This window comes from Fusarium vanettenii (genome assembly GCF_000151355.1).
Source record: "Fusarium vanettenii 77-13-4 chromosome 7 genomic scaffold NECHAsca_72_chr7_6_0, whole genome shotgun sequence".
Taxonomy (NCBI): domain Eukaryota; kingdom Fungi; phylum Ascomycota; class Sordariomycetes; order Hypocreales; family Nectriaceae; genus Fusarium; species Fusarium vanettenii.
Genome location: NW_003315817.1, coordinates 50,389 through 75,162, shown reverse-complemented (window position 1 = coordinate 75,162; position 24,774 = coordinate 50,389). Strand labels below are relative to the sequence as shown.

Here is a 24,774-nt window from a genome sequence, read left to right as displayed (position 1 = left end):
GGGCCGGATTCCGACTCACAGTCAGAGCCTGAGCCACACTCAGTGCCTGACCCCTCACCAGATCCTTCACCTGAACCGGAGCCTTCGCCGGAGCCTTCACCAGATCCTTCACCCGACCCCTGGCCGGAGCCAGAACCCTGACCAGAACCGGAGCCCGAACCGGAGCCCTGACCAGAGCCAGAGCCAGATCCTGAACCCGAACCCGAACCTTGACCGGAGCCGGAACCTGAGCCTGAACCTGAGCCCGAACCCTGACCAGAACCAGATCCTGAGCCCTCACCATACCCAGACCCAGACCCAGACCCCGATCCTGATCCTTGACCAGAGCCCGAGCCTTCACCAGATCCTGAGCCAGATCCTACTCCAGAACCTGAACCATCACCAGAGCCGGAACCACAATCGGAGCCTGCACCGCACTCAGCGTCTGAACCTGAGCCACAATCAGGCCAAAACCCAGAGCCGCATCGGGGGTATAGTTCATCTCTCTTGCTGACGTGCTCGTCACTATCAGAAGACGAAGATTCATGAACTCCGACAGTAATCGACGCAAAGCCGCTACTGAGATGTCCCTCCGTGGCCATGATCATATACTCAAACGAGCCAAGCTCCAGGCCGACACGAGCCCAAGCATCGAAATGGTTTCCCGTGGTGATTGTTCCATTGATGTGCTTTTCACGTCGGATGGACCAGTACTGCTTGACGGTCTGCTCCGAAGACGACACATTCTTCCGGCTACTAACATAGATGTCGTATATGCCGTTATCGCTGGTAACCTCGCCCTTCTTTTCTTTGTCGGTAGAAGGATCATTGTTGCCAAAAGATTCCACCACGTAGTACTCAACGAGGGGAGAGGTAGTCCATCCATATAAGGCAAGATAACTATTGCCATTGGGGCTGTAAGTGCCCGAGTATTTCACATTTCTACTCCTCTTAGTTACAGTTGAACAAAGAAAGTGGAGAGAGTCATAACTTACTTGCGACCGCCAGGGTTCCATCCCTTGCCACCAATAAAATTGGCGCCCTTTGACCACTCAATCGAGTATGAGCCTCCATCAAAGCTAGTAAAGTTGACATCCCGTCCGCTATCAGTCCACCAATAGTGGTAAGATCTATAGACTCATTAGCACACTTTCAACATTATGGCTTCACCGGAGTGGCTTACTTCTCTTGAGTGGCGGTGCTGCTTGGAGTTGCAGATCTCGGGGATTTCAGCACTCCGACCGGAGCTGATAGAACTCCGGCCACAAGGCTCAACCCTGTGAAGAGAGAAAAGAAAGAAACCATGATAAAAAAGAAAGGAGCGACGAACGCAGTAACGAATGATGATACTGAAAAGGAAGGGAATGAATGATTGCTACCAAAAGCTTGCAACGGGACAATGATCCCTTTACATACTAACCAAACAACATGACTTCGTATACCAAGAAGGCCAGTCTTGCTGAGATAACCCTCTTGAGTAAGCATTGGCTCCATCGACAGCAGCGATGAGGGGAGAGGAGACAAGCCTGAAACAACAACCACATGTTTATGCCCGTGGCTTCAGATCGGGCCACCGCCAAGAAAGGGACGATCACACTGATTTTCCGCCCGTAAACCGACATCTTTTTCGTTCTCAAAAATTCAATATTGTTCACATGCTGAATTAATGATTGAATTAATGGTTGGTAACTACGGTGGCTCAGGCAAGTAATGGGTCGATGAGCTGGTGAGGCTGAGTCGGAAGATAACAGTCTCGCCTGGGTAAAGACCATAGAGGAGCATGCGATTCGGGAAAAAATCTTATGATTGATATACGAGAAATTGGTAGAATGTGCTCGCCATCAAACAACCCAAGCGCGAGGCGATAGAGATTGGCCGATAGCTCTCCCATCTTGTTTCAGCTCCAGCAAACTCTCAGACCTCTGCATTTACCAGGTCAAGTTTGAGATTTGATTGTCAGTCACGAAAAATGGGAGGCTGAAGCCATAACGCACCCGACCTGGAACCAGTGGTGGCATGGTCACCAGATGACCACTTTCAGGTAGTTCAACTGAGGCTGTGAAGTGGGGGAGTCATGACACGTTGCGTGACAATTCTTCCAAGAAGGCCCAAATTCAGGCAGAGAATCAAACAAATAGTGTTACCCAATACGCCATATCGAGGTTCTTTAATGCAAGACTGCTCATAGCGGAATGAGCAGCTCGTCGAGTTGCCGGAAAGTTGGGATGGTATCTAGGTTAAGAAAGTGAGTACTAAGACGATCAATGAATAACTTTGGACTTTAATTCTTAATGAAGATAGACATAATCTGCTGTCAGCGCCCCAGGCTCGTCGTTGTAACCGCCTAGCTCAGTCATATGTAACCCTTCGTCTTCATGTTTTCTCTCTTCTGACGTCTCTGAATCCTCGCCTGTACTTACACCAGACTGCAAGCAGAATAAATACAGTGAATTAAGTCCAGTCTAGGTTAGTGACATGTAATTGCTCAAGGCGTACTGCTGAAAACACTTCCTCGAGCCAGTATCGAGCCATACCTCGAGCCTGAAATCTTAACTTGACTGATTTTTCTTGGGCTGTGCAACTTCTCGAGACGTTTCATTCTGCTGGAGCTTACGGTGGCAGCCTTGAAACAGTTCACAGGTTGACGACGTTCCATGTAGCTAAACCGGCGGGTTTCCGTCTACCCTGGTCTCTTTCTTAAGAATCATTCCACCCAGAAGAGTATTTTGGGCTTCGGAGGCCAGAAAAATATTCCGTCCAACACGACTTGGCTGGATGCTTCCACACCCATTGAAGCCAGTCAATAGCTCGCGAACCTCATGCAAAGCTGGCATGTACCCTGCCCAAAACATGTGGGTTTCCAAGCGAAGAGGGGATATAGCTGTTGAGGAACGTCGAGGCCTTGGGTGGTTCAATACAACGAAAGGCAAGGTCGATCTCCAATCTTTCAGCCGGGCCGTATTGAAATATGTACAGCCAAACATGGGCAAGGCCCGGATGAGTCACCACTTGTCGGCCAAGTCCAAATTGCAGTTGTGCCTCCCCCTTGGCGCTCCGGATGCACTTGGTCCCATTTTGCAACACATCTTCGATAACATGAAAGAGCTCTCAAAGTCGTATTGGAGCCGATCCCACGGGGATTGCAGGACCACTTCATTCTAAAGATCCCGTTTCTTACTCAGAATTGTGCATCCTCTCTCGATAAGGGGTCACAATCAGGTGCCAGAGGCTTAGATCATTGGACCATACTGCATTATCTACGCCTGTAAGATCGCTATACTAGGCGATGCAGTCGGCTCGGAGAGAACTATAAAGGTTAAAGTCATTGCCAGGTCCAAGCAAAACAGAGAGACAAAATTTTGATTAGCAGAGGGCAGATGTTGATACCTGCGGCCTTGACCAGATTTTCAGATATCAATAAGACAAATGATTTTTGATGAAGACGTTCAAGTGTAGTAAACACAACAAGTCTGTCTTGTATACGATATAACTCTCTTGCTACTGTTAAGCATCTAGACATCTCCTTTGAACTTATACTGATACCCGGGGTGCGTCTTACGCACATGCGAGTCTCCTGGACTCCCATACAAGTTCTCCCTTGCTGTACCTTGAGGGACGGGGTAGTCCTTACTAAGCCACCCACGCTTTTCTAACTCCGGAACCAGATACTCGATGACATCCTCCCATGCACCAGGTACGACGATATGACCGATGTTGAAGCCATCAACATCGGCCTCGGTGATCCATCGCTCCATCTCATCCGCAACGGTGGCACCACTCCCGATCTTGTAGGGGCCACTGCCGCCCAGGGATTGATATTCTGCCAGGATGCGAGGGGTCCAGCGGTCAAAGCCAGCTGGACGCGCCAGCAGTCTATTGCGTTGCTTCGCTGTCAACTCTTTCATGAGTGGATGCTCGGGGTCGGTAGGGAACTCTTCATCCCAGGGGAACTTGGAGACATCGATGCCCGAGGTGCTACCAAGTAGAGCGAGGCCACCTTCGCCTAGAGCATACTGGCGGTACCGTTCGTACTTCTCCTGCGCCTCTTGGTCGGTGGCACCCAGAATAGGGGTAAACTGCACAAAGAACTTCAGATCGTATGGGTCTCGGTTGTTTTCTCGAGCCTTTTCACGGGTTTGTTCGATATTCTTGGCAACCAAGGCCGGACTTGCGCCACCACAAAAGATACATTCGGCGTGCTTCGCGGCGAAGGAAGAGCCAGCAGGTGACATACCGGCCTGGAAAAGCACAGGTGTGCGCTGAGGGCTAGGGTCTACCTGGTGCGCACTTGAAGACTTGTAGAATTTGCCTTGATGCTCGATCTTGCGTACTTTGGTTGGGTCAGTGTAGGTGTGCGTGGATGGATCCTTGACCACAGCGCCGTCCGCCCAAGAGCCCTCCCAGAGTCTGAACTGTCAGAATGGACCACTTCAAGGAGGAGAAGAACGTACTTGTAGACCAAACTGAGATATTCCTCAGCCATCTCATACCGAGTGTCGTGCTCAGGTAATTGATCTAGACCATGTGCTCGAGCCGCAGTGTCACTCCATGAGGTGACAATGTTCTGGGGCGAGAATGTTAGCACGTGCATAAAGTATTTTATAATCAATTAATATCGGCATACCCAAGCAATCCTTCCATTGGTCAAGTGGTCCAGTGTCGAAAATCTTTTCGCCAAGCTGAAAGGGGGCTCGAATGTAGTAGAAGCGGTTACTCCAAAGGCCAAGGTATTTGTCACTGCAGCCATGGCAGAGATGACCTGGAGAGTGTCAGCCACTAATACTGGCCCAGATTGACCGGTATATTACACTGAATGGATCGTATAGCGGCCATTGTGATGCCGCCCTGATAGCTGGGGCATGGCTTCCCTTGTAAATGTCGTGCGAGCCGTAGTTGTCGGCTGGGGTATTGTCAGCTCTGTAAATCTAGATAATGTTTCCAGGGTTTATGTATAACTGAAGGCTGGGCTAGAGGAGGACGTCTTGTGGTCTTACGGAGCGTTCACACTTACCGAGAAAGAGAGCGTTGAACTTTCCCCTTTCCAACAGCTTGGCTAACTCAATCCAGTATGGGAGACGGTTCTTTTGAGAGCTTTTATCCTCGGGATTCTGCCATTGTCCAATACTACACTCGGCAGAATGGTGAGTAACATGACCCCAGATGGAGTTAAGGATGGGAGATGAACCTAATGTGTCCGACGCCATTCATATCGAAAGCGTTGAGCAAGACACGCTTCTGCTTTCCTTCGAACGTATACCCATACTTTCGCTCCAGTTGCACTTTACCCTCTAACAGGTCCTTCGAGAGAGGCTCCGCTGGCCCTCCTTGAATGAAGTTATGAGGGAGCTTGCTGGTCATAGTGAATAGCAAAAAAGGTGAGTAAAGGATGTGACGGTGCTTCAGAACCTCTTTGTTTCCTCAAGGCCTCTCTATACGTGGAAGGGATGCTTTTATCACGTTTAAGCATTTGGATACGAGTAAAACGACCGAAAAAGTCCGATATCGCTCGACTTATACCCGGAAACATCTGCCGCACCATCTAGTGATGATGTCGTGATCCAGCCTGTGATGGCATATGCTCAACCTCCATCCCCTGCTGCTTTAGCAACCCCGCTCTTATCTATCCATGACACGCGAGAGCTAAGTGTACTGGGACACGTCTTTACACCCTTTTGACTAAAGAAAAGCTGGCAATGTTACTGGATGTCTTGGGCGAGTTATCACATTTCGCGTCACGTCATCATGGATTTAACGGACCTAAACGGGCTTTGTTCGGAAATGTCAGGTCTTGGCCCCCTTTCAAGGTCCAACAGTAGTAGATTAGGTCGACTAGCTACTATTTTTTAAGCTTAGCCTGCTGAGTCTCCTTGGCAGTTGCGCGGAGGCGTCAACGAGCCAGAAGCCAAGCCGGGTCTGTTAAGAGCATCGCGGTTTTGTCGGTTACCTTTTTCCGATGCTCTTGGCTTGGTGTGGGTTGGCTGGGCAGTCGAGAAAAAAAGAAGGCATGGATGTCAAGGCTGAAAAATCTGAACTGGATAATACACCGTATTCTACATGCCAAGGCCTACACACATACTGCCATTTCAATCTTGATCTGGTCACTTCAATACTTTTATAGTTCTATCCTTTCTATGAATTTAAATGTGAATATGTAGATGGATGATTCCCTCTCCTCATAGGTCTAACGTCCATGATTCCTGAAATGTGGCGAGATCGATCTTCCCAACCTCACTGAGATAGCTGGTCAACCTCAGCGGATCTCTATCTGGCCCTGATTCTTTCTCCACCGTCCCGTCGCCAAAATACTCGAACCTGTTCCTAGTCGCCCCCGGTCTGGCTTCAAACGTAAAGTCCTCCCATCGAGGATCTCGTAGTATGCCAGCGCGATGGTGATACGACCCAGGCCAAGCGATGAGAAGCCTCGATGGCCCAGTCTCACTTTTGAACCAACTCTTGCATGAGTCACCTGTCACAGAGTTCTCGAAGAACCCCCCAACCACGTCATTGAACTCCTGGGCCGCCTCCTCTTTCGCATCCAGTGCCGCGTAAGACTGTGACTGGATCTTTCGAACCGCCTTGGCGATGAACACAGCCGAGGTCTCGATGTGTAGAGGCACGGAGCCTCCACGTGCGTTTCCTTGGGCTTGTAGCACAAAGAAATAGTTCGGAAACCCAGGAGCCATGATACCAAGGTAAGTCTCAGGGTAGCCGATCTCACCATCAGGGGACCACTTCTCTCGGAGGTCGATTCCAGCCTTTCCAATGACAGGAAACAGTGTCGTAAAGCTCGGCTCAAAGCCTGTCGCCAAGATGACAACATCAACCTCATGGTGAGCTCCGTCAGCTGTCTGAACGCCTGTCGGCGTGAGCTGTGTGATCCTTTCAGTGATGTAGTCCACTTTCGGACTTTGAAGTGTTTCGAGATACCCCGGGGCTGGCGTGAGTCGCTTACAGCCAGGCGCATAATCCGGCAGTAGACGTTGAAGCCATTCCTCATCGCCGCCAAGACGCTCCCGCATGGTTTCGATGATGCTGTCTCGGAGGTCTGCATTCTCCTTGCTCCCCAGCTTGTCAGCGCCCTTGATGGTGCGCGTCTGGAACCTCATCTCGAACTCTCTGCGGTGTTCGACATATGCAGCTGGGTCCTCTTGGAACGTCGTCCGCTGTTCAGGGGAATAGATAGGGCCGCCTGGCGCGTCACCCGTCGCTTCGTGAATACCTTTGATAAAAGTAGGCGACACCCACGTCTTGCTCCGGACAAAGTTGACAATCTTTTTGACCTTGGGGGCAATGTTTGGGATGAGCTGAGCAGCTGACGCACCTGCACCGACAACAGCAACCGTCTTGTCAGTCAAGTCTATGTCAGCAGGCCAGCGGGCAGTGTGGATCAAAGGGCCCTTGTAAGCTTCGAGATGCGGAATGTTAGGAACCTTGGGCTTGCTGATACGGCCCTGGCAGTTCACCAGGAACTCGGCTGTTTCCACCGAAACGTCGCCAGTTCGGAGGTTGCGAACCTCGACTGCCCACTGGGAAGCACTTGTAAGCCACGTCGCTCGCACAACTTCATGCTGGAGTTTGAAGTTCTCCTCGAGTCCGTGGTTCCTAACGACGCCTTCGTAGTACTGCTGAATTTCACTGCCTTTTGGATAATACTCGGACCATTGCGTGTTTGGCTCGAGTGTAAGTTCTGCAAGTCACATCAGCCCAGGTCAATATTGTGTGAGAAGAGAGTCTACTTACGATACGCATGAGATGGCACATCACAGCGAACTCCTGGATACACATTCGCAGCCCAGGTTCCCCCCTATAGTTCCCAGTCAGCATCAGTAAGTGGCAGATACCTCGGGCTCACAAACAATCTTTTCCAGACGATCATACACCACGATGTTCGCGTTGGGCACTTTATGGGAGAGGAGGACAGCCTGCGCCACCCCACCAATACCGGCGCCAACGATGATGATCTTGTAAAGAGGTCAGTCATGGATTGTGTTTGCATTTGCTTGTGGAGGGAAGAACAACAAACCTTGACGGGTCTATGCGGATTCCATGGCTCGTCTTTTGGATAGTATCGTGAGTCGGCGCGTTTTCTCTCACCAGTCTCAACCGAGTTGTTGAGAATCGGAAAGCCGTTTACGATTAAGCCCATGGTTGCCACTGAAGTGAATATCTTCATGTATCCAACAATGGCACAGGTGATCCATATTAGACCCGGTAACTTAAGGACTGCGTCTAGTAGGGAGCATTCTCGAGATCAGAGCCGATGTCGTGATCTGGACAAATCTCCCGTCATGCAATTTGTCAGAACCGATATCGCTATGAGGGGCAGGTTCGGGTGCATGTTCGCGACGCCAAGTGATGATCCCATGATCCCTGAAGACACGCACAAGATAAGGAGCATGGCTGTGGGTATGGGAATGCTCGCTTCGAAGATTCTCCGCGGGGTTGTTGCTGACTACAACTAGTGAGCTAGCTAACTACCCATGGATAATTGGTTGGTATCATAACGTTACAGAGCGCTTGGGTTAGCCAAATCAGGTATTGAAGCCCGTGACTGAAAGAGTCTTGCTCTTCACAAAGGATGGCATCACCTAACATGACCGTTTAATCACGCACAGAAAATGTAGTGGGACCTCTGGCCAGCTTTAGGGCGTTGCCGTTCAACAATTCAGGCCAACAGATGGTTCAAAGACATGATAGCGGAAATGTTTGTGCTACTTGCATCAAGATACGTGACCGAGGTACGTCTGGACTATCTCAACATGGAATTGGTAGGGGGAGAGTTAGTTGGCAGGTAATACGTGAGCCATGGCTATTCTACAACGAAATCAAAGAAGTTATATCCAGGGTACGCAGTCAGGAAAAATACGAGTATAGATTGCAGCTTAACCGGATATTAGATGGACACAATCTGACCGAACTTCTCCACAGTTAGTCTTCCCCGTTGCCTGATGTGATGGAATGGCGCTGTGGTCCTTACCCAGTCGCGATCGCCCTTTTCTAGTTTTCCTTAGCGATCCAACCTCCTGGTTCCTTAGCTCACCCTCTCTGGTGAAAGACGTAGACGCTATCTGCGCTTGGTGGCTCGGCAAAAACTGACGCCATATCCCCCAGTGAGTTGCATGTTTTCGCCAAGACGAATAAGCGACCACTGACACGATCCAACGGAGCTTAGTCTGACATACCCGGCGCATTACACCGCCCATGGGGAGAACCAGGAGGCAAGGGCACAGGCGTCGGACTGAGAATAGCAGAGGAGACGGTGGTCGCTATTAAACGCACTTGGTCTCTAAATAGTATATAAACATTCCTCGTGAGTCTGATGTGTAGAGGCCAAGGAAAGCCATCATCTCCTACCTCTCGGCCCTCTGAACTGCCTCTTCTCATTCTGATTATCATTGAAATGATGGCGACGAAAAAGCAGGTCATCGTCACCGAGGATCTTCCCGAGTCCGGTAGCCCGTCTGATCAGGACTCCTCGCCTGAGAGATATCAATATGGCGCCAACAGGGATCTGTCATCCAACAAGTCCTTTTTCTCGTGGTTCGACCCCAATGACAGCCCGGCGGAGCGCCGTCTAGTACAGAAGCTCGACTTTTTCATCTTGACATATGCCTTTGTCGGTTTTTGGGTATGTTCAGCCCAAGTCCATGTCACGAGGCCAATATTGGCTCTAACAAGCACACAGGTTCTGTACATTGACCGCGGTGTTCTTGCCAACGCCTACGTTAGCGGTATGAGAGAAGAGCTCGAGCTTTTTGGAAACCAATACATTCAGCTTAATGCCGTATACAGCGCTGGATACTGCATGTAAGTACGTTTGTCCGTGAAAATAATGGATGGCTGACCTCCAAAAGCTCCATGATACCTGCCACACTCCTCATCACGAAATACAAAGCACAGCTGGTTATTCCCGCTTGCATGTTCATGTGGGGTATCTGGAGTATCTGCTGCTTCCAGGCTAAGAGTTTCCGAGAGCTGATTGCCTACCGCTTTTTGATGGCCTTGTCACAGGGTGAGTTTGGCCTACCATACGAACGTTGGCTGCCGAGGATGAACTCGTCAACACGCCGTTTCTCTACACCCAAAGCACCACGCTAATGTTGAATCAAGGTCCCTACTTCTGTTCAATTCACTATATCCTGGGTAGTTGGTACCGCACTGATGAAATCATTCGCCGAGCTGGTATTTTCTATGTGTCCTCTGGCGTGGGCACCATGACCACTGGTCTCCTCGCCGCTCGCATCTACACCAACCTCGACGGGCACCTTGGCCACGCTGGATGGCGATGGATGTATCTCGTCGCCTCTTTCCTAACCTTTCCAGTCGCCATTTGGGGACTGACCTCTCTCCCCGGTACTCCCAGGGATGGCAAGCGCTGGTTCATGACTGAACACGAGTTTGGCTTGGCCAAGGAACGCATGGCCTTGCAAGGCCGTCTGGACCCAAAAGGATTGAGCCTTTCCAAGGAGTCTCTCAAGCGGTTCCTCGGTCGGTGGCACTTCTGGGTCTTGGTTCCATGGAACGTCCAGTGGACTCTTGGTTTCTTGGGCATGAGTTCCGGCGCTCTGTGGTTGAGGGCGCAGACACAGTATACCACGGCGCAAGTGAACAACTTTACTGTGAGTTTATTTCTCGACCTGTACTGAGACTTTGTTCTCCTTGTTTCATGATGCTAACCACCTCATAGGCAATCTCTCCCAGTCTCGGCATAATTTGGATCATGTCGTTCGCTTGGGTTGTGGATAAATTCGGCCGCAAGGCTATCATTCCAACTATTGCCTTTGCCTGTGGCATTCACTTCATCTCTAAATTCGCCTGGCTCCTGTTTGATCAGACAAGCTTCGGATATAAATGGTGAGCAGTCCGAAAACTCTTTATTTCGAAAATGCATGTTACTAATCTTGCTCTTCCAAGGTTTGCTATTGTCGTCAATTACATCGAGGTGTCGCTCTCGCCGATCAATTACAGCTTAGCCAACATCGTCTGCGCAGCAGACGCTGAAGAGCGTGCCTTTGTCATTAGCTCTATGCTTGCAATTTCCACTGCTTTTGGAGCGTGGGTTAGTATCCTATCGTTCCCAACTGTAGAGGCCCCCAGATTCTTCAAGGGATACGTAATGGAAGCAGTTTTGCAAGTTACCTACGTGACTTGGACTGTTATGGTTGTCTGGTTTTCTAGCCGCGAGGAAAGGCAGAAGAAGAAGCAACAAGAGCTTAAGAGTAGCCCATGAGGGGAATAAGGGACCTATCGAAGTCATTTCAAGGGTTTAAGCTATATTTGTAGTACCATGTTACTAGGAATCTTTTAAATAAGACACTACATGGTCAGCACACCTTGACGCATGAAAAACCGTAGATTAGAGCACCTTATAGCTCAACACTTTGTTGTCTGCAATGATGACGATCTTCGGGCTCAGTTAGCCCATCAAGGGCCGGGCTGCAACCATAATAAAGAAGATATCCTGCAATGATGACAAGAAGCTGCCAGCACTAACAGCGAGAGACATACATAACAGCATTAAATCTAGTACCGTAAAACACTATAACTTGGCTATTTTAACATCTCTTGACACAACGGTGGCAGCTGGTGGTCTAAGAAAAAGACAGCCCACTTCGCAAGTACTCCACCTTTTAATCTATTAAGTCATAGTATAATAAGCGCATTGATTGAAATGTGGATTCTCGAAAAACGTCCTTTGAATCTCTCTATTGCAATTCTTTGACTGAAAGGCCAATCAGTTTGTCCATGTAAGCATTTAGCCTCTTCCCTTGCATCGCTTTCCACTATAGCGGAGGTAATAATTGCCAACTTAGAAGCGAATGTCATGCGGGAATAACCGGGCCGAGCTCGCCGGCCCTTCCTAAAACCCCCAGCTCATCCCTTATTCTCTTTCAGTTTTCACCTCTATTCTGTCTCTTCTCCTTCATCCATATTTCAGAATGACGTCTCCCTTGCTCCCACGAGCTGTCTTTGTCCAGTCGCTACGCGAATCTAGCTATTTGTTGCCGATCCGGCCCGAGTTTCTCGCTTCGTCGTCTGCCAAGTTAGTCAATCCCCGTGGCCATATCCTCAACACCGATGCTGTCACCCAGACCTTTTCAGCGTCAGTGGTCGCAGGACTAAGCGATGAAAGAGTGCTTTCACTCTTTACTAGCGGCTTCTTCGGCGGGTTTGTCTTTGGCTTTGAGCGCTTTATCTTGCGTATTGGGGGCTACAGGCTTCTCCCAGCTAGATACACAGGTATGTTATAGTCAATTTAGACCGGACTACAATGTTCACCCTCTGCAGGTTTTGAAACCCCCCCGGACGCAGCCACCGTCTGGAATAAGGCTGACGTGCCCAACACTCATCTGCTTCCTGTCGGCAGCTGTCTTTTTGGCTCGTTCCGCTTGCTTACCAAGCACATCGCCGTTGTCCCCTCTGTGGAAGAGCCCAGCTACGTCGACTACGGCTTTGGTTCGGACGAGTTCATCTTTGGCGGCTGCCACCGTTTCCAGATCACCCGCTTGCCCGTCGCGGAAAAAGAAGAAGCTCAGATCCAGATAGAGCTGCAACATCTCCGCTGCAATCCACAGAAGAACCAACCATCCCCGGCTGAGTATATCGAGCGCTTTCACTACATCTACGCCAAGATGTTATTTGCCAACGGGATCCAGGCATTATTATCAAGATAGATGGTGATACGTATCATCATTATTAGACATCTACTCTCACCTCTCTATTACTTCTAAAGCTCTTTTAAGCCTCTAAAATCGCTCTTTCAATAGCCTTGTGGTACTCCCATTTCTCGTACGGAGGTTAGAGTAGTTAAAACACCTATGAGAGGCTAGGATTGGGATATGATACTATGATGTGTTAATGTGTTCCGATCTGTTCTTTATTATAGTTGCAGCCCGGCCCTTGATGGGTTAACTGAGCCCGAAGATCGTTAATGTGTTCCTTGTTATAGTTAAAGCCCGGGATAACTAGGCTAGAAGATCGTGTATTATGCTAGAAGAATAAAAATAGTAGTTGCATCCAAATAAATAGTCTGCCTCTGCTTGTTTTCACACCATTCGACGCGTTGTGAACAACTCAAACGTGGTTGTCTCAAATCCTCAGTGACGACAGCCGTGCCCACTACCTGAAGCTTCCAGAGATAAGGTTTGTCGCATTGTTTCTCAGGACGCACGACCACGGCTCTTCGCGGCCACCCAAGCCAGCAAATGAAATCTCCAGGGCGGATGTCGCTCGACGATAGGCCCATTTTCCACGGCGTCTGTCCTTGATATAGATCTGACATCTGAAAGAGACGCGAGTCTTCAGAGGAGGACTGCTCTGCAAATGTGTTCTCGTTTTCCGGTTGGCCACTAGACCTGCTTTGCAATTCCATTATCCAAGGCGAATTGTTGCTCAGGGCTTCGTTGTGGGTTCTGTAGTCGTCATCACTTACCGACCACTGTATAACACTTCTGCAATCAAAGCATTTCTTTGACAAGGTGCTATCATCCAGGTCCAAAATAGTCCGAACTAGCATATCGTTCTCCTGATGGGCAGGTCCGAGATCGTTTTTATAGTTCGACTGGACCTGTTCTGTCCACTTGTCCACCTCGTTGAGATTTCCAACGATTTCATGCGGACGAGGGCCCACACAAGTGACGCATCCTAGCACCGCTGCCTGCAACTCAAATGCTTTGAAATGCTTCGGGTCTGTGAGAATCATGCTGTCTCCTTTGCCAGGTGCTTGCTGTCCCAGAATTTGCTGGAGGGGAAGACAGTTGGTACCCATGAGCAGAGATTTAACAAGACCCCCAACGTAGACAATGTCCTTGTCTGCAAATAAACCGCGTCGGTTCATAAACTCCATAACGTCGGTCCAGATCTCAAAGGTTGTCTTTCGATAATCGATAACAAAGCCGCCAGCGTCCGATGCCAAGCCAATCAAGCCGTACACTTTGTCTTTGCTATCTTGGCACAAAGCTTCTCTGTGATCTTGCAGCAGTTGGAGCAAGGAGCTTGAACCTGTATATCTCCCCTGTCGCTGTCGATTCAGTCTCACAGGGCCGTGGCTTCCAATGTTGTGCATGGTGATGAAATGAATAAATGGTTCCCATTCTACCGCATAGTTTCCGAAGCACACCTTGATGTTATGGGCACGCCCAATCTCCTGGATGATCCACAATCTATTCCAGTAGCCGTTGCTGTACAAGTCTTCTGCCAGCTTGCGCTGATTTGGCTCCTGCGCCGCGGAAAGGTCGCTCTGAGGCCCATCTTCTGACTGTTGTCGGTTGGGTGGTTTGAAATGGCCAAGTCCCTGCAAGTCTGGTAGGCTCGGCTCGTATTCCGTATATCTCTTCCCCAGCCACACGACGACAGTCTCGGCCCTAAAATAGATGTGGTGCATCATGCGCACCTGTCTATTTCGCTCCGGGACGTCGTCTTGGTTGATACATATCGCGTCGATCCAATAAGAGGTGTCGGAATCCTGTGTTCGCAAATACCGCAAGGCATCCCCGAGATTCTGCCTAACGCTGAAGACCACACCGTTTAGGATAATATTGCATCGGGCTGGGCCATCTCCCCACATGTATGAGAGAGCATAGAACTTGGGCTTCTCACGGAACTCGACTTGGAACAAACTACAGATGATGGGATCATCGTCCGTCTTTGCTGCTTCGATCCTTACTAGCCGTGTGCAGTCCATATGCTGACTGAGCGGCTCATAAGGAGATGGGGATGCTGATGGTAGCGCACCAAGAGATTGCCTGGGGTCGCTTTCCGTCTTCTGATTTTGCTTTGTCTCATGTTGAGGTTGGCGTGTCACCATGATGTCGTGAATAACCCGAAGTGTGGATGTGTGAGAACAGTCGTGCGACATGACATGTTGGGCGGCGCTGACGGCCAGTTTAACTGTCCCAGCCTCTTTGCCCCGCCCTCGCACCATGAATCCACAACTGTGGCGGCAAAGCAGACGTGGCGTGGATGCGAAATTTCTGAAAGGTGATTGACGCGTCTTGGTCTTGGCTGTGGCTTCCAGCTGCTTAGGTGATGCTCCCTCAGTGGCGGACGAGGTCGTTGCTGAGACACATGACTGTCTCGTTGTCAGATACAGAGTGATGCCGCTTACGGGGGACTAGAAGAGCCTGGGAACTGGGACTCGCCGTAGATGAAGGATTGTGAGACATGTTGTCTTCTGGCGACTCGATCTCGTTTGTGTAGTCTTGGCGACGACCACATGTGGCATTGGCGTGCCTGGTCACATCACCACCCCGTGTCAAAGCCGCGGTGGGGCCACAATGGATAGGATTTTTCTTGATGAAAAGCAAGCTTTACAAGGCCGTAGTCAATTCTTATTGCCCATCTACTGCTCCTCGGCAGGGGAGAGGTCGTTTTATCATGGCCTAAGAGTACTTGATGAGATTTGATGCGCTGCTCGCCACGTTGAGTGCCTTGTTCAGGCGTTGCCTTCAACATACATAACAGGCAACGCACTCGCACTTGACAGCGTGTGGGACAACCCGACCACTATGCCAAAGGCAAAAGAAAAATGAGGTTGGAAATTGCGGGCGGAAACATTAGGATGTTGCTCCGACAATTCAAAACATCATCTTTGTTCTTCTTGCAAGCTGAGCTTGTCTTCACGTTCTCGCCTCCATTTTTCGCCCCATTTCCATTCCACCCAGACCAGAGGAGTACACACAATAACTATTCCCGTAACGATAAAGAAGGCTTTCATTATCTTGACAGCATCAATCATCGGCTGGATGACGCTGACTCCAGCAGCACCGAGGAGGCAGCGACACAAGTTGTTGAGTGCTGTCGCACTGGCTGGTCGGTCCGGGAAGCAGTCGACGAGCAGTGTGGAGTTGATGTTAAAGATGGCAGTGGCGGTAAAGGCAATGAGAAACTGTAAACCAAGCGGCGCTGCTAGGTTGCCGCTGAACTGGCGTCGCAAGTCGTTGAACTCAAAGCTGGGTCCATATAGGGCCAGGGAGAACAGGAGAGCGAGGCTAAAGTAAGGCATCAGACGTAGACGCGCGCGTACAAGAGGGAATCCGTGCTTCTTTGACACGTCTTGCTCGGTGTAGATGCCCTGCTCAGCTCGATATCGTGCCTCGGCGCTCTTGAAGCTCTTGTCCAACATCCAACCGGTGCAGAGTGAACCGGCCACGCACCCAAAGCCATTGGGCAAAAAGCAGAGGCCGATCTGCCACTCATTGAGGTATGGATATCCTTTCAGCAAAGCCGTCGTAGTCGATGATGTGACCATGCTCCATGCTGTGTAGGCCACAGCGCCCCAGGCCAAGAGTATAGCTATGTCCTTCTCGAGGATGTAGGCCAGTGGGCTAAACGCTTTCTTGAAAGAGATTGATTCTCGACGTTTCGGTAGCGGCTTTTCGGCGGTTTCTCCCCAGGCTTTGGGAGGATTGATCACGTAGATCAATGGCTTGTGGAAACCTGAGAGGGGAACACTACCATTGCCCGCGACCTTGCGTTGCGTCTCTGGTAGGAAGATCAACAATGCCATGAGGACAAGCATTCCAAAGACAAACAACAGCCAGAAGATGCTTCTAAATCCCCATGCGCTATTGAGAAGACCTCCAATGACAGGCCCGATTGCTTGACCAGTCATTCTACAGAAGGTTAGCCACCTATGCAAGCGCAATACAAATGCCCTACTCACCGAATACCAGCGTTGGTCCCCATGAATCCTCCACGCTCTCGCGGATCGGCAATATCCGCAATGACGCCGGCACTAATACTGATGGTCGCTGCAGATCCTGCTGCTTGGACGCCTCGCAGGACCAAGAGCATTGGGAAGCTCGACGTGAAAGCGAGGGCCAAGTTTGCAGCTGTATATATGGTCAGGCTGATGGCGAAGGTGAGGCGTCGACCATACGTGTCCGAGAAGGCGCCGAAGAGTGAAGGCGCGATGCCCTGGACGACCATGTATACAGTGATCGTGAGGGCGACAAGGGACAGGCTCACGCCAAGACTCGACGATATGCTGTCAATGGCTGGGAAGTAGATGTTTGATGAAAGAGGTGAGAAGCAGCCCGCCAAGGAGGCCAAAATGACGAGCCCCCATTTCTTGCGTCTGGATAGGATGTGGTAAGGTGGCTCAGACTCGATCGAGGTCGCCGGCTGAGTGGACGAACTCCTTGTGTCCGTATCAGACATGGCAGTTGACTTGTGAAAATGTTTCAGTAGACTATAGGGATGTACTGGGATGTTTGATAGGATAAAGGGACTTCTAGCGCCAAGATGTTCTCGGCTTGGCTCTATATATGGGAGCTGGAGTGCCACAGCCCTGATGTCTTGTGTATAGCTTCATTGTTTGCAATGATTACATGCTAAAAATACCCGAAACATGGAGCGGATACCTACTAAAACAGACCATTCTCTCAGACTACAAGATAGCAGCCGGTAGATCGTTATCCGGCAGTTGAATGGTTACAGGCCCTAAGCGTCATGTTTCATTTTGCGTGGGGACGCGTAATGCTGGCCCATGACGCGGACGATGGAACCACTTCTTATATGCCCCTTGCTTATCATGGCCACTGCATATCCAATAGACTAGAACACGTTTCTAACCTCCTAGAAATCGATTCGCTCCTTCGTAAGGGGAGATGTAGTATGCAGGAACATTCTCAAACGGTTCTACAGATTTCGTGTCGCGCGACGTGTCGGAGCGGCTTAGCATCGCGTCCACATGCAAGGTCTGAAGCTGAAAGTACCCATTCTTAAGGTTGAGTGGTGTCTAGTCTCTAGTGAGATTCGTTATTCGTGGTGGCTGCATGCTCGAAATCTCAAAGACGCCATCTCGTGAGCTAAATTTCAAGGTTATTGTCAAGCATTCGGTCCCCTGCCCGCTACTTCGGAAAGGCGGATCGAACCCGCAATGTGTTTCTTTCGTTTCCATAGACCCTAAGCCTATGAGTCTCCTAAGCTACATCTACCAGAGAGCAAATGTTCTTTTGTTGGTAGCTTCATATTCTTCGTGAGCTCAGATCACAGCTTTTGCTCTCCTGCGTTAGCCCATCTTGTGTGGGAGGGTCGAGCACGAGCGTGTAACCGAATGAGACGAAGCTGGTTCTAGAATCAATGATCGACACTGAAGGCACTTAGATCTACTCCACGTGTGGCCAAGGCCGATGCCAAGGCGCCTTTTCGGATGACATCCGGCGACCAGGATGGCACTTGCTCTGTCTCAGCTCTTATCTAGATCTTCATGAAGCCTCATGGATACGGCTTAGTCTGAGTTGGACCTGAGCAAATGTCCCGTCTCGCCGAGAGGCTTGTAGGCTAACGTTTTTGAGCTTTTGGTAGAGCAACATCGGAGTAAAATTAGGTGGTACAGAGCCACGCAGCCTGCTTCTAAGCCACATTGCTGATCTTGGTTTCTCGGATGTCATCACAGCCCCAGGCTCAAGACAAAATATGATTCAGATCTTCACTAAATACGAACACATCTTCTCTTTCGGGATTCCTTGGTTACGATTCGTGATACACAAGCTCTGCGATAGGCGCCGCTTCAACAGCCCGGATCATTGACTCGGCCATGAGAGACCGCGTCATCAGCTGACGCTTCTTTGGCGGTACAACGATGCTATGGGAATAAATCGGGCTTTGCTGGCCGCAAGTTGGTCTGCTTACAGGAAGCTGTCCTGGCCATCGAATGTCCCGAAGATCCCCTTTCCCCTTTCCCCAACACGCACTGCTTGCATAGCACACAACCATTCCCGTCGGACCATCCGATGTCGATACGCCAGCAGCAGCATCGCCTACACTCGGTGGCTAAACGCAGACCTTCAGACTCTGCCATGACGGCCTGTTGCCCAAGGCCTCGGAGTTAGTCTTGAGTTTAGCCAAATCTACCAATGCGGCCGGGATCAGTGGTCCTCTCAAGATCTCTTACACTCGCAGTTTCTGGCTTCATGCCCATTAAGCGTGCTAAACTTCAAGTGGCGATTCTCGGCCGCTGGATGCACCCAGCACCGCAAGGCTACTCGTTGTCTATTCCCCAAACGCCCTCAACTATGAGCGAGCTGTTGCTAGATCCAACCCGGAGCTTGACCTTCAGCTCCCAGAAGATTTCCCTTGGGTACCCAATTCGGCGCGCAATTGCCGCCAAAAAGGGCTTTGAGAAAACAAAGTTTCCCTAATACGGCCTATACTTTCTCAAACTTGTAGAACTAGGTCACCTGCCATTGGGGGCGCTTTGGCACGACGCAGCACGATACCACAGCCTAGTGGTCTTTGACTGCGACAAGTTTGAGGTGTGTGGAGTCCCAGAAGCGCAATCACCAACAGAACATGAACCAAAACTCCTTTGTGGGGGAAGTATTGGAGGTAGAAAATATAGTCGAGACAGGTTGTCAAGGCAGTAGTACCCCAACTCAATAAAAATATTTAGAAACGCCCTCCTCACTTCATTTGTACTATCTTCCTTTTTGGTGTTTGTTCTTGAACTTCCGTGATGACCACCATTTCCACGCCCATTAAGTCCCTCACGGATATTCATTTTATCCCTTAATGCATCCCTCATGTTTTAGCTCCGATTGGTTGCTATTATGGGTCACCTCTATCCCTACAAGACTCATGGGACATTTCTTATGCCGTAGCTTTGATAAGTAGGGGAATGGCGAAGCCTCCTTACCATGTCGCAATGCCGGTCTCACGGAGACTGGTGTTGGCCGAGAAAGTAGGGCCAGTCGAACCGGAGCCTAGCTAGATTTGTAGGTTATCGGCGTGTCGCTGTGCTGTGATCGGGACACTGAGCGCCCAACTTATCTCGAGCCAACTCCGGTGGCACATACTTTACGGATAGTATTAATTTGAGTGAATACAAAATCATTTTTCTACACTTGGGGCTCATGGTGCTATTCCCTTGTTCGTGTTTGTTCGTGTCAAGTTATAGGATAAGGCAAGTTAAATTGCTTGGTGCTGTGGCCTTAATGGTAAACTTCTTTTAGGTACTCTACAATCACCGAATTCACATCTCACGGCGTAGGTTTAATATCCCCACAGACTGAACCCCTCACTGCTTTCTCAGCCCTCCCACTTCCAAAAATTGAATGATCGGCCCCTCGTTATGAACCTTCTCACTCTCCTCCATGATACGCCAATCACCATTTTCCTCACAGACACAATAAATGTGACCATGCCAATTACCGCCCGTCTCGTGTCGACAGTAAATAGTGAGGTGCAGGTCATCAACCGAGGTGACTGTGCCCTTCTCGTCTCGCGTCGTCTTGGTTCTATGGTCACAGCTCCTGTATGTTGCCAGCGAGTCAGCAACATCCTCACATGCATCTTTCAAAGTAGCTTACCGCAGCCAGACGTGGGTACACCCATAATCGCCGAGAGAACGAGCGACCTTCTCGTTTCCGAGTCTTCGGCTCGAATCGGCAGGCGGATTGGTCAGTCAGACAACCTGCTCTTGTCAATGCCGCTGCCATGACGAGAAGGCAACGGAGGACTATCATACATGAGGATCTTCGGTGGTCCCAGCACCGCCAACAACCTTGACGGGCTGTCGCCCAAACTAATCAGACATTGCAATACCAAGTGCTTCTGGCAGGAGAAAATGAACGACGCAAGTGATGGGACTTGACGGATTATACAATTGGAGGCCAAATGCTTTATACCAGAACTACTTGGATCAAACCACCTTTCAAGCGGACTCTTCTTGATACTGACTCTTCTTGGCCCGCTGCTGGCAATCATCTTGCTGGGGCAGACACAATTATGGAATGTGGTCAAACAGAACATTTGTTCGCCTTTGTAGGGTTTGGAAAACTGATGCTGAGTGAACCAAGCTGTGTACTCCTTTCACGAAGCAAAGCTTGCGCCGGAGAATATGCTAATAGCTGTAGTACCTCCGCCTTAATCAGTGCCCAAACTTGCAAACTCGGCTTTGAGAGAGGACGTGACTCACAGAGCCGAGCGTGGCGGGATGGAACCCTTTGTTCAAGGAAGCAAAAATACGAATGCAGCAGTTTCGGGACTAGGATTCCGATCATAAAATGTTTCTACTCTGTGCCAACGCCTATATCATCATGGTTTGTGTTTTGGTATGACGTTCCACAAGCCAGGCTCGTTCTGGCCCACTCGCAAGCAAAATGAAGAGAGCAAAGATGACATCCAGCGTTTGTTCTGATCAAAGAGTCATACAGCTCACAAAAGCGTTCCATCCTCTGAGCCGGCACGTCAAACTCAGCCTGTGAACAACAGCAACAACTGAAAACAACCCGCTCTGATCCTCCCGATCCGCGTTTTTCCAGGTTTTGGGCGATGACTGCGAGGAAGTTTGTTCAAAAATACATTAAGTCACTCAGAAAATATGACGGCGCTCAATTACGCTTTGACTTTGTCTATCTGCTTTCACTATTCATACCATCGTTATGTTTTCGCGCTTTGCGTGATCTCCAGGGCTGTCGCGATTGAAATCTGGGGCGGCCTGTGTCCCCACTGAGCTTCAGGAACTAAGGACCTGTCGATCAGTGGCTCAATCGAGGTACCCACAGCAGTGGGGCTTGCTCGAGTTGGCTTGTGCCTGTGGCTGATGCCCTGTGGCTCGCTCGCACGTCATTTTCGCTTAAATCAGAAGGCGGTGAGTGTCAAGAAAACGACATTAAACCAAAGGCGGCTACACACCGGTGACGATCACATCAGCGTCCTGTGCGGCTTGTCCTCACGGCTTCGCATCTCACAAGAAACATCAACGCAATTCGGTGGCGCCTCCGCCATATCTTCTAACGTTTCGCATTCTTCGCTCCTACTTTAGTCTTTCCCCTCTTTATTCTTCTTCTCAAATCTCTCTTGTGCATTCTCTTCATGCATCTCGGTCATGTCGACCGTCACAAGCGACCCCCGTTCGCCACGGAGCTCTACGCCGGAGTCAATTCTGAGCGACACCGACCGAGGCGAGACCAAGAATTGCAGACATTACATTACCATCAACTGGGACGACCATCCTCCGGCAACCGCAGAAGATGTATATCTCGGTGGTCCAGAAGACGATGTCGAATCACTCGAAGGATACCATGAAGGTGGCTTCCACCCAGTCAAGATTGGCGATTGCTTCGGCGAGTCGGCGCAGTATCGTGTCCTTCACAAGCTCGGCTATGGTGGCTATGCGACAGTCTGGCTTTGCCGCGATACGCATCATTCTCGATATGTTGCTCTCAAGATCCTGATGGCTACAGTCAATCCCGACACGATCCCAGAGTTGGAGATCCTGTCTCAGCTTGACCGCTCCCTGCCTGGCGCCGAATTTATCGCAATTCCCCTCGAACATTTCACTTTCCAAGGGCCCAATGGAACTCATCAGGCTCTTGTTCTCCCAGTCCTGGGTCCGCGTGTGTCGCCTGACATCTGGCGCCACATGAAGACGAATCCCAACATCACTCTCCGGCGCCTGGCCCGTCAGGTAACCAAAGCCCTGGACTTTCTGCACAAGAACCAGATCTGTCACGGAGGTAAGATCAATAACATTTAGGTTGGTAAATTATTCTTCATCTTACATTGTTAGACTTCCGCCCAGGAAACATCCTGATGAACCTTGCCAACATCGACCACCTCCCCGAGACCGAACTCATCACTCTCATCGGACCGCCCATAACCTTTCGAGTCCGGCATGAGTCCGGTGGAGAAATTCCCAGTTCCTGCCCGCCATGCCTCATCGAGCGATGCAACTTGGGTCGCCTCAGCGACTACTTCGTCGACAATATCACACTCATCGACTTTGGCGAGTCCTTCTACTTCTCGTCTCCCCCAAAGGCGCTCAGTATCCCTGACAGCTACTAATCACCTGAGTCACTTCTTGGAGAGTCTCCTATTCCTGGCCCATCTACTGATCTCTGGGCCCTTGGCTGCACCTTGTTCGAGATCCGACAACAGATCAAGCTATTCTACATGCTCCCCAACACAGACGAGATAATTGCAGAGATTGTCATGCTATTTGGGAAGCTTCCCGACTCCTTGTGGGACAAGTGGGACTCACGTAAGAAATTCTTTGATGACAGCGGACACGGCCTTAGATTTCAGAGCGCCACGCTGGAGATGTTCCTCACGCGGGAACTCGAGCTGTGGGAGCCCGAGCCAGGAGCCACCTGGTCCAGTTTGTTTACACCCGAGGCGGAGCAGAAACAGTTAGCAGATCTCATCTATAAGCTGCTGAAGTACAACGGAACGGAGCGATTAACAGCCGAGGAGGCGCTCAAGCATGAGTGGCTCAAGGGGGCGGAGGAGTGTACACAGCTTCATCACCAAGGGTCAAGGCATGCCTCAGGAACGATCCAGTGATCGAGGACCCCGCCGCTGCTATGTCGGGCTGAAAAGTTCTTGGTCTTTGACCCGTGATGGGTTGGGGACGTGTATGGTAATGTGCGGTATGGGCAGTCCAAACAGAGTGTGTCTGGGGCGAAATCGAGGAGCGAGAGGGCCAGGGTCCCGTCAAGGTTCAAAGGCTGCTAGTCAGCAGCTCAGACTCGCAGCTCGGCCTGTATCAGGGGATTTTACTTTCTCCCGGAGGACCTGGTAAATTTCCATCATGAACATTCCCGTGGGCATCTCCGCAGTGAACCGGGGCAGCCGATTCTTATCTTGCGAGTGCGAAAGTTCCCCTGTCAGAGCCGGCCGATGTGGTCTATCCCGAGTTATTCTTGAAATGGGCAAAGACCCATGCAGCATCGTGTTAACCATTCTTGGCGATAACAAAAAAGGTGACAATAATAGCGAAGGCATTGGGGAAGGTCTAGAAAACGGTCGTAGTCTTTCAAATTAGGTCGTTGAAGCAGTCTCAAGACATCCCAAGGCTGGTATCCCGATCGTGGTCGGTATTTGGTGGTGCCAAATGGTGGCGGATGATGCGTCTCTCAAGCCCCCTGAACTCACCCTTCTTCATCCTAAAGTGACAACGTGTCGTGCCATGACTTTAATGAATCATCAAACATTTGAGATATGCCAGTGCCCCTGTTGAACTGCTCGATCTATTGGCCCCCTCGGCGCCATAGCCCGAGAATCATGCAAGAAGGAACCTTATCGTGGCGAGAAACAGCAAAAAGAGAACATCCTGCCGTCAGCAAGACTCGAACTTGCGTTTTCAGTGCTTCAAGAGACCACAAACTGATGTACTAACCCCTATACGATGACGGCTTTTGTTTGATGAAGGGTCAAGTCTTATCCTCTTCTATATACTCCCAGCCGCTCACCCAGCCAGCGTAAGCCAACGCATTGCTTTCTATCTCGGAATAACTTAACGCGTGAGTCTTTCTCACATCAGTTCTTCAGAACGCCGGGTAAGTCTGCGAAAGGATTCTACTGTGACTCCAGAACACATCAGGCATATGACTGTGGACCCTATATAGCCAGGTTTGCCAGAGCTCTCGCCTCGCAAGAGGCCGTTGAAAGAGCTAAAGTCATGCCCCACGTGAATAGACCTCGATACTACGTCGCGCAAACTCTTTTGATATCTGATTTGGCAACTTTGCCTCCTTGGTCGCCGTGTAGGACGTTGAGTGCCACGATGGCAACACAGCTGTCCACCATCGGCTTCTCACCCAGAACCCATCACCTTTCGCTTTGTTTGATGTTCCTGATTGTTTGACACTTAAGCAAGCCCAAATGAGCATCGGGCGGGCAGCCTACAAATGGTGACTCAAGAAGTCTCTGCCCAGCCACATTTCGAGGCCTGACAGAGGGAGCTTGAGGGAGAGGGGCCACTAGTGCAAGAGTAAATACTGGGCTTATATTAGTGTTATTTTGCCCTCATAGTTATCTTGTGGACGGTGGAGTCAAAGTATGACTTGA

The 24,774-nt window shown here is 50.2% G+C and overlaps 8 protein-coding genes across 8 annotated transcripts; 3 read left to right on the top strand and 5 right to left on the bottom strand.

Moving 5' to 3' along the window:
* Nucleotides 1-533: 533 nt before the first annotated feature.
* Nucleotides 534-1,105, bottom strand: NECHADRAFT_19304 (uncharacterized protein; the record flags this gene model as incomplete). The annotated part of the gene is made up of 2 exons (XM_003040276.1): nucleotides 534-921; nucleotides 975-1,105. Coding segments are annotated over 2 exons (519 nt in total), but the record flags the coding sequence as incomplete, so codon positions are not given.
* A 2,386-nt stretch (nucleotides 1,106-3,491) lies between these two features.
* On the bottom strand, nucleotides 3,492-5,337 carry NECHADRAFT_94824 (uncharacterized protein; the record flags this gene model as incomplete). The annotated part of the gene is made up of 7 exons (XM_003040275.1): nucleotides 3,492-4,391; nucleotides 4,427-4,543; nucleotides 4,604-4,738; nucleotides 4,788-4,879; nucleotides 4,991-5,103; nucleotides 5,165-5,214; nucleotides 5,260-5,337. 7 exons carry the CDS (start codon nucleotides 5,335-5,337, stop codon nucleotides 3,492-3,494), a joined length of 1,485 nt encoding a protein of 494 aa, XP_003040321.1.
* Nucleotides 5,338-6,152: 815 nt separating this feature from the next.
* Nucleotides 6,153-8,125, bottom strand: NECHADRAFT_82328 (uncharacterized protein; the record flags this gene model as incomplete). Its single annotated transcript, XM_003040274.1, has 4 exons — nucleotides 6,153-7,666; nucleotides 7,720-7,783; nucleotides 7,821-7,940; nucleotides 8,003-8,125. The coding sequence occupies 4 exons, from the start codon at nucleotides 8,123-8,125 to the stop codon at nucleotides 6,153-6,155; spliced, it is 1,821 nt and encodes a 606-aa protein (XP_003040320.1).
* A 1,392-nt stretch (nucleotides 8,126-9,517) lies between these two features.
* On the top strand, nucleotides 9,518-11,092 carry NECHADRAFT_3907 (uncharacterized protein; the record flags this gene model as incomplete). The annotated part of the gene is made up of 5 exons (XM_003040290.1): nucleotides 9,518-9,786; nucleotides 9,834-9,991; nucleotides 10,090-10,598; nucleotides 10,667-10,766; nucleotides 10,842-11,092. Coding segments are annotated over 5 exons (1,287 nt in total), but the record flags the coding sequence as incomplete, so codon positions are not given.
* Nucleotides 11,093-11,933: 841 nt separating this feature from the next.
* Nucleotides 11,934-12,500, top strand: NECHADRAFT_19159 (uncharacterized protein; the record flags this gene model as incomplete). Its single annotated transcript, XM_003040289.1, has 2 exons — nucleotides 11,934-12,219; nucleotides 12,268-12,500. Coding segments are annotated over 2 exons (519 nt in total), but the record flags the coding sequence as incomplete, so codon positions are not given.
* A 444-nt stretch (nucleotides 12,501-12,944) lies between these two features.
* Nucleotides 12,945-15,143, bottom strand: NECHADRAFT_82325 (uncharacterized protein; the record flags this gene model as incomplete). Its single annotated transcript, XM_003040273.1, has 3 exons — nucleotides 12,945-12,969; nucleotides 13,032-15,036; nucleotides 15,086-15,143. 3 exons carry the CDS (start codon nucleotides 15,141-15,143, stop codon nucleotides 12,945-12,947), a joined length of 2,088 nt encoding a protein of 695 aa, XP_003040319.1.
* A 419-nt stretch (nucleotides 15,144-15,562) lies between these two features.
* On the bottom strand, nucleotides 15,563-17,082 carry NECHADRAFT_2223 (uncharacterized protein; the record flags this gene model as incomplete). The annotated part of the gene is made up of 2 exons (XM_003040272.2): nucleotides 15,563-16,592; nucleotides 16,643-17,082. Coding segments are annotated over 2 exons (1,470 nt in total), but the record flags the coding sequence as incomplete, so codon positions are not given.
* Nucleotides 17,083-21,811: 4,729 nt separating this feature from the next.
* NECHADRAFT_82323 (uncharacterized protein) lies at nucleotides 21,812-23,268 on the top strand (the record flags this gene model as incomplete). The annotated part of the gene is made up of 3 exons (XM_003040288.1): nucleotides 21,812-22,442; nucleotides 22,496-22,750; nucleotides 22,793-23,268. The coding sequence occupies 3 exons, from the start codon at nucleotides 21,812-21,814 to the stop codon at nucleotides 23,266-23,268; spliced, it is 1,362 nt and encodes a 453-aa protein (XP_003040334.1).
* Nucleotides 23,269-24,774: the final 1,506 nt, after the last annotated feature.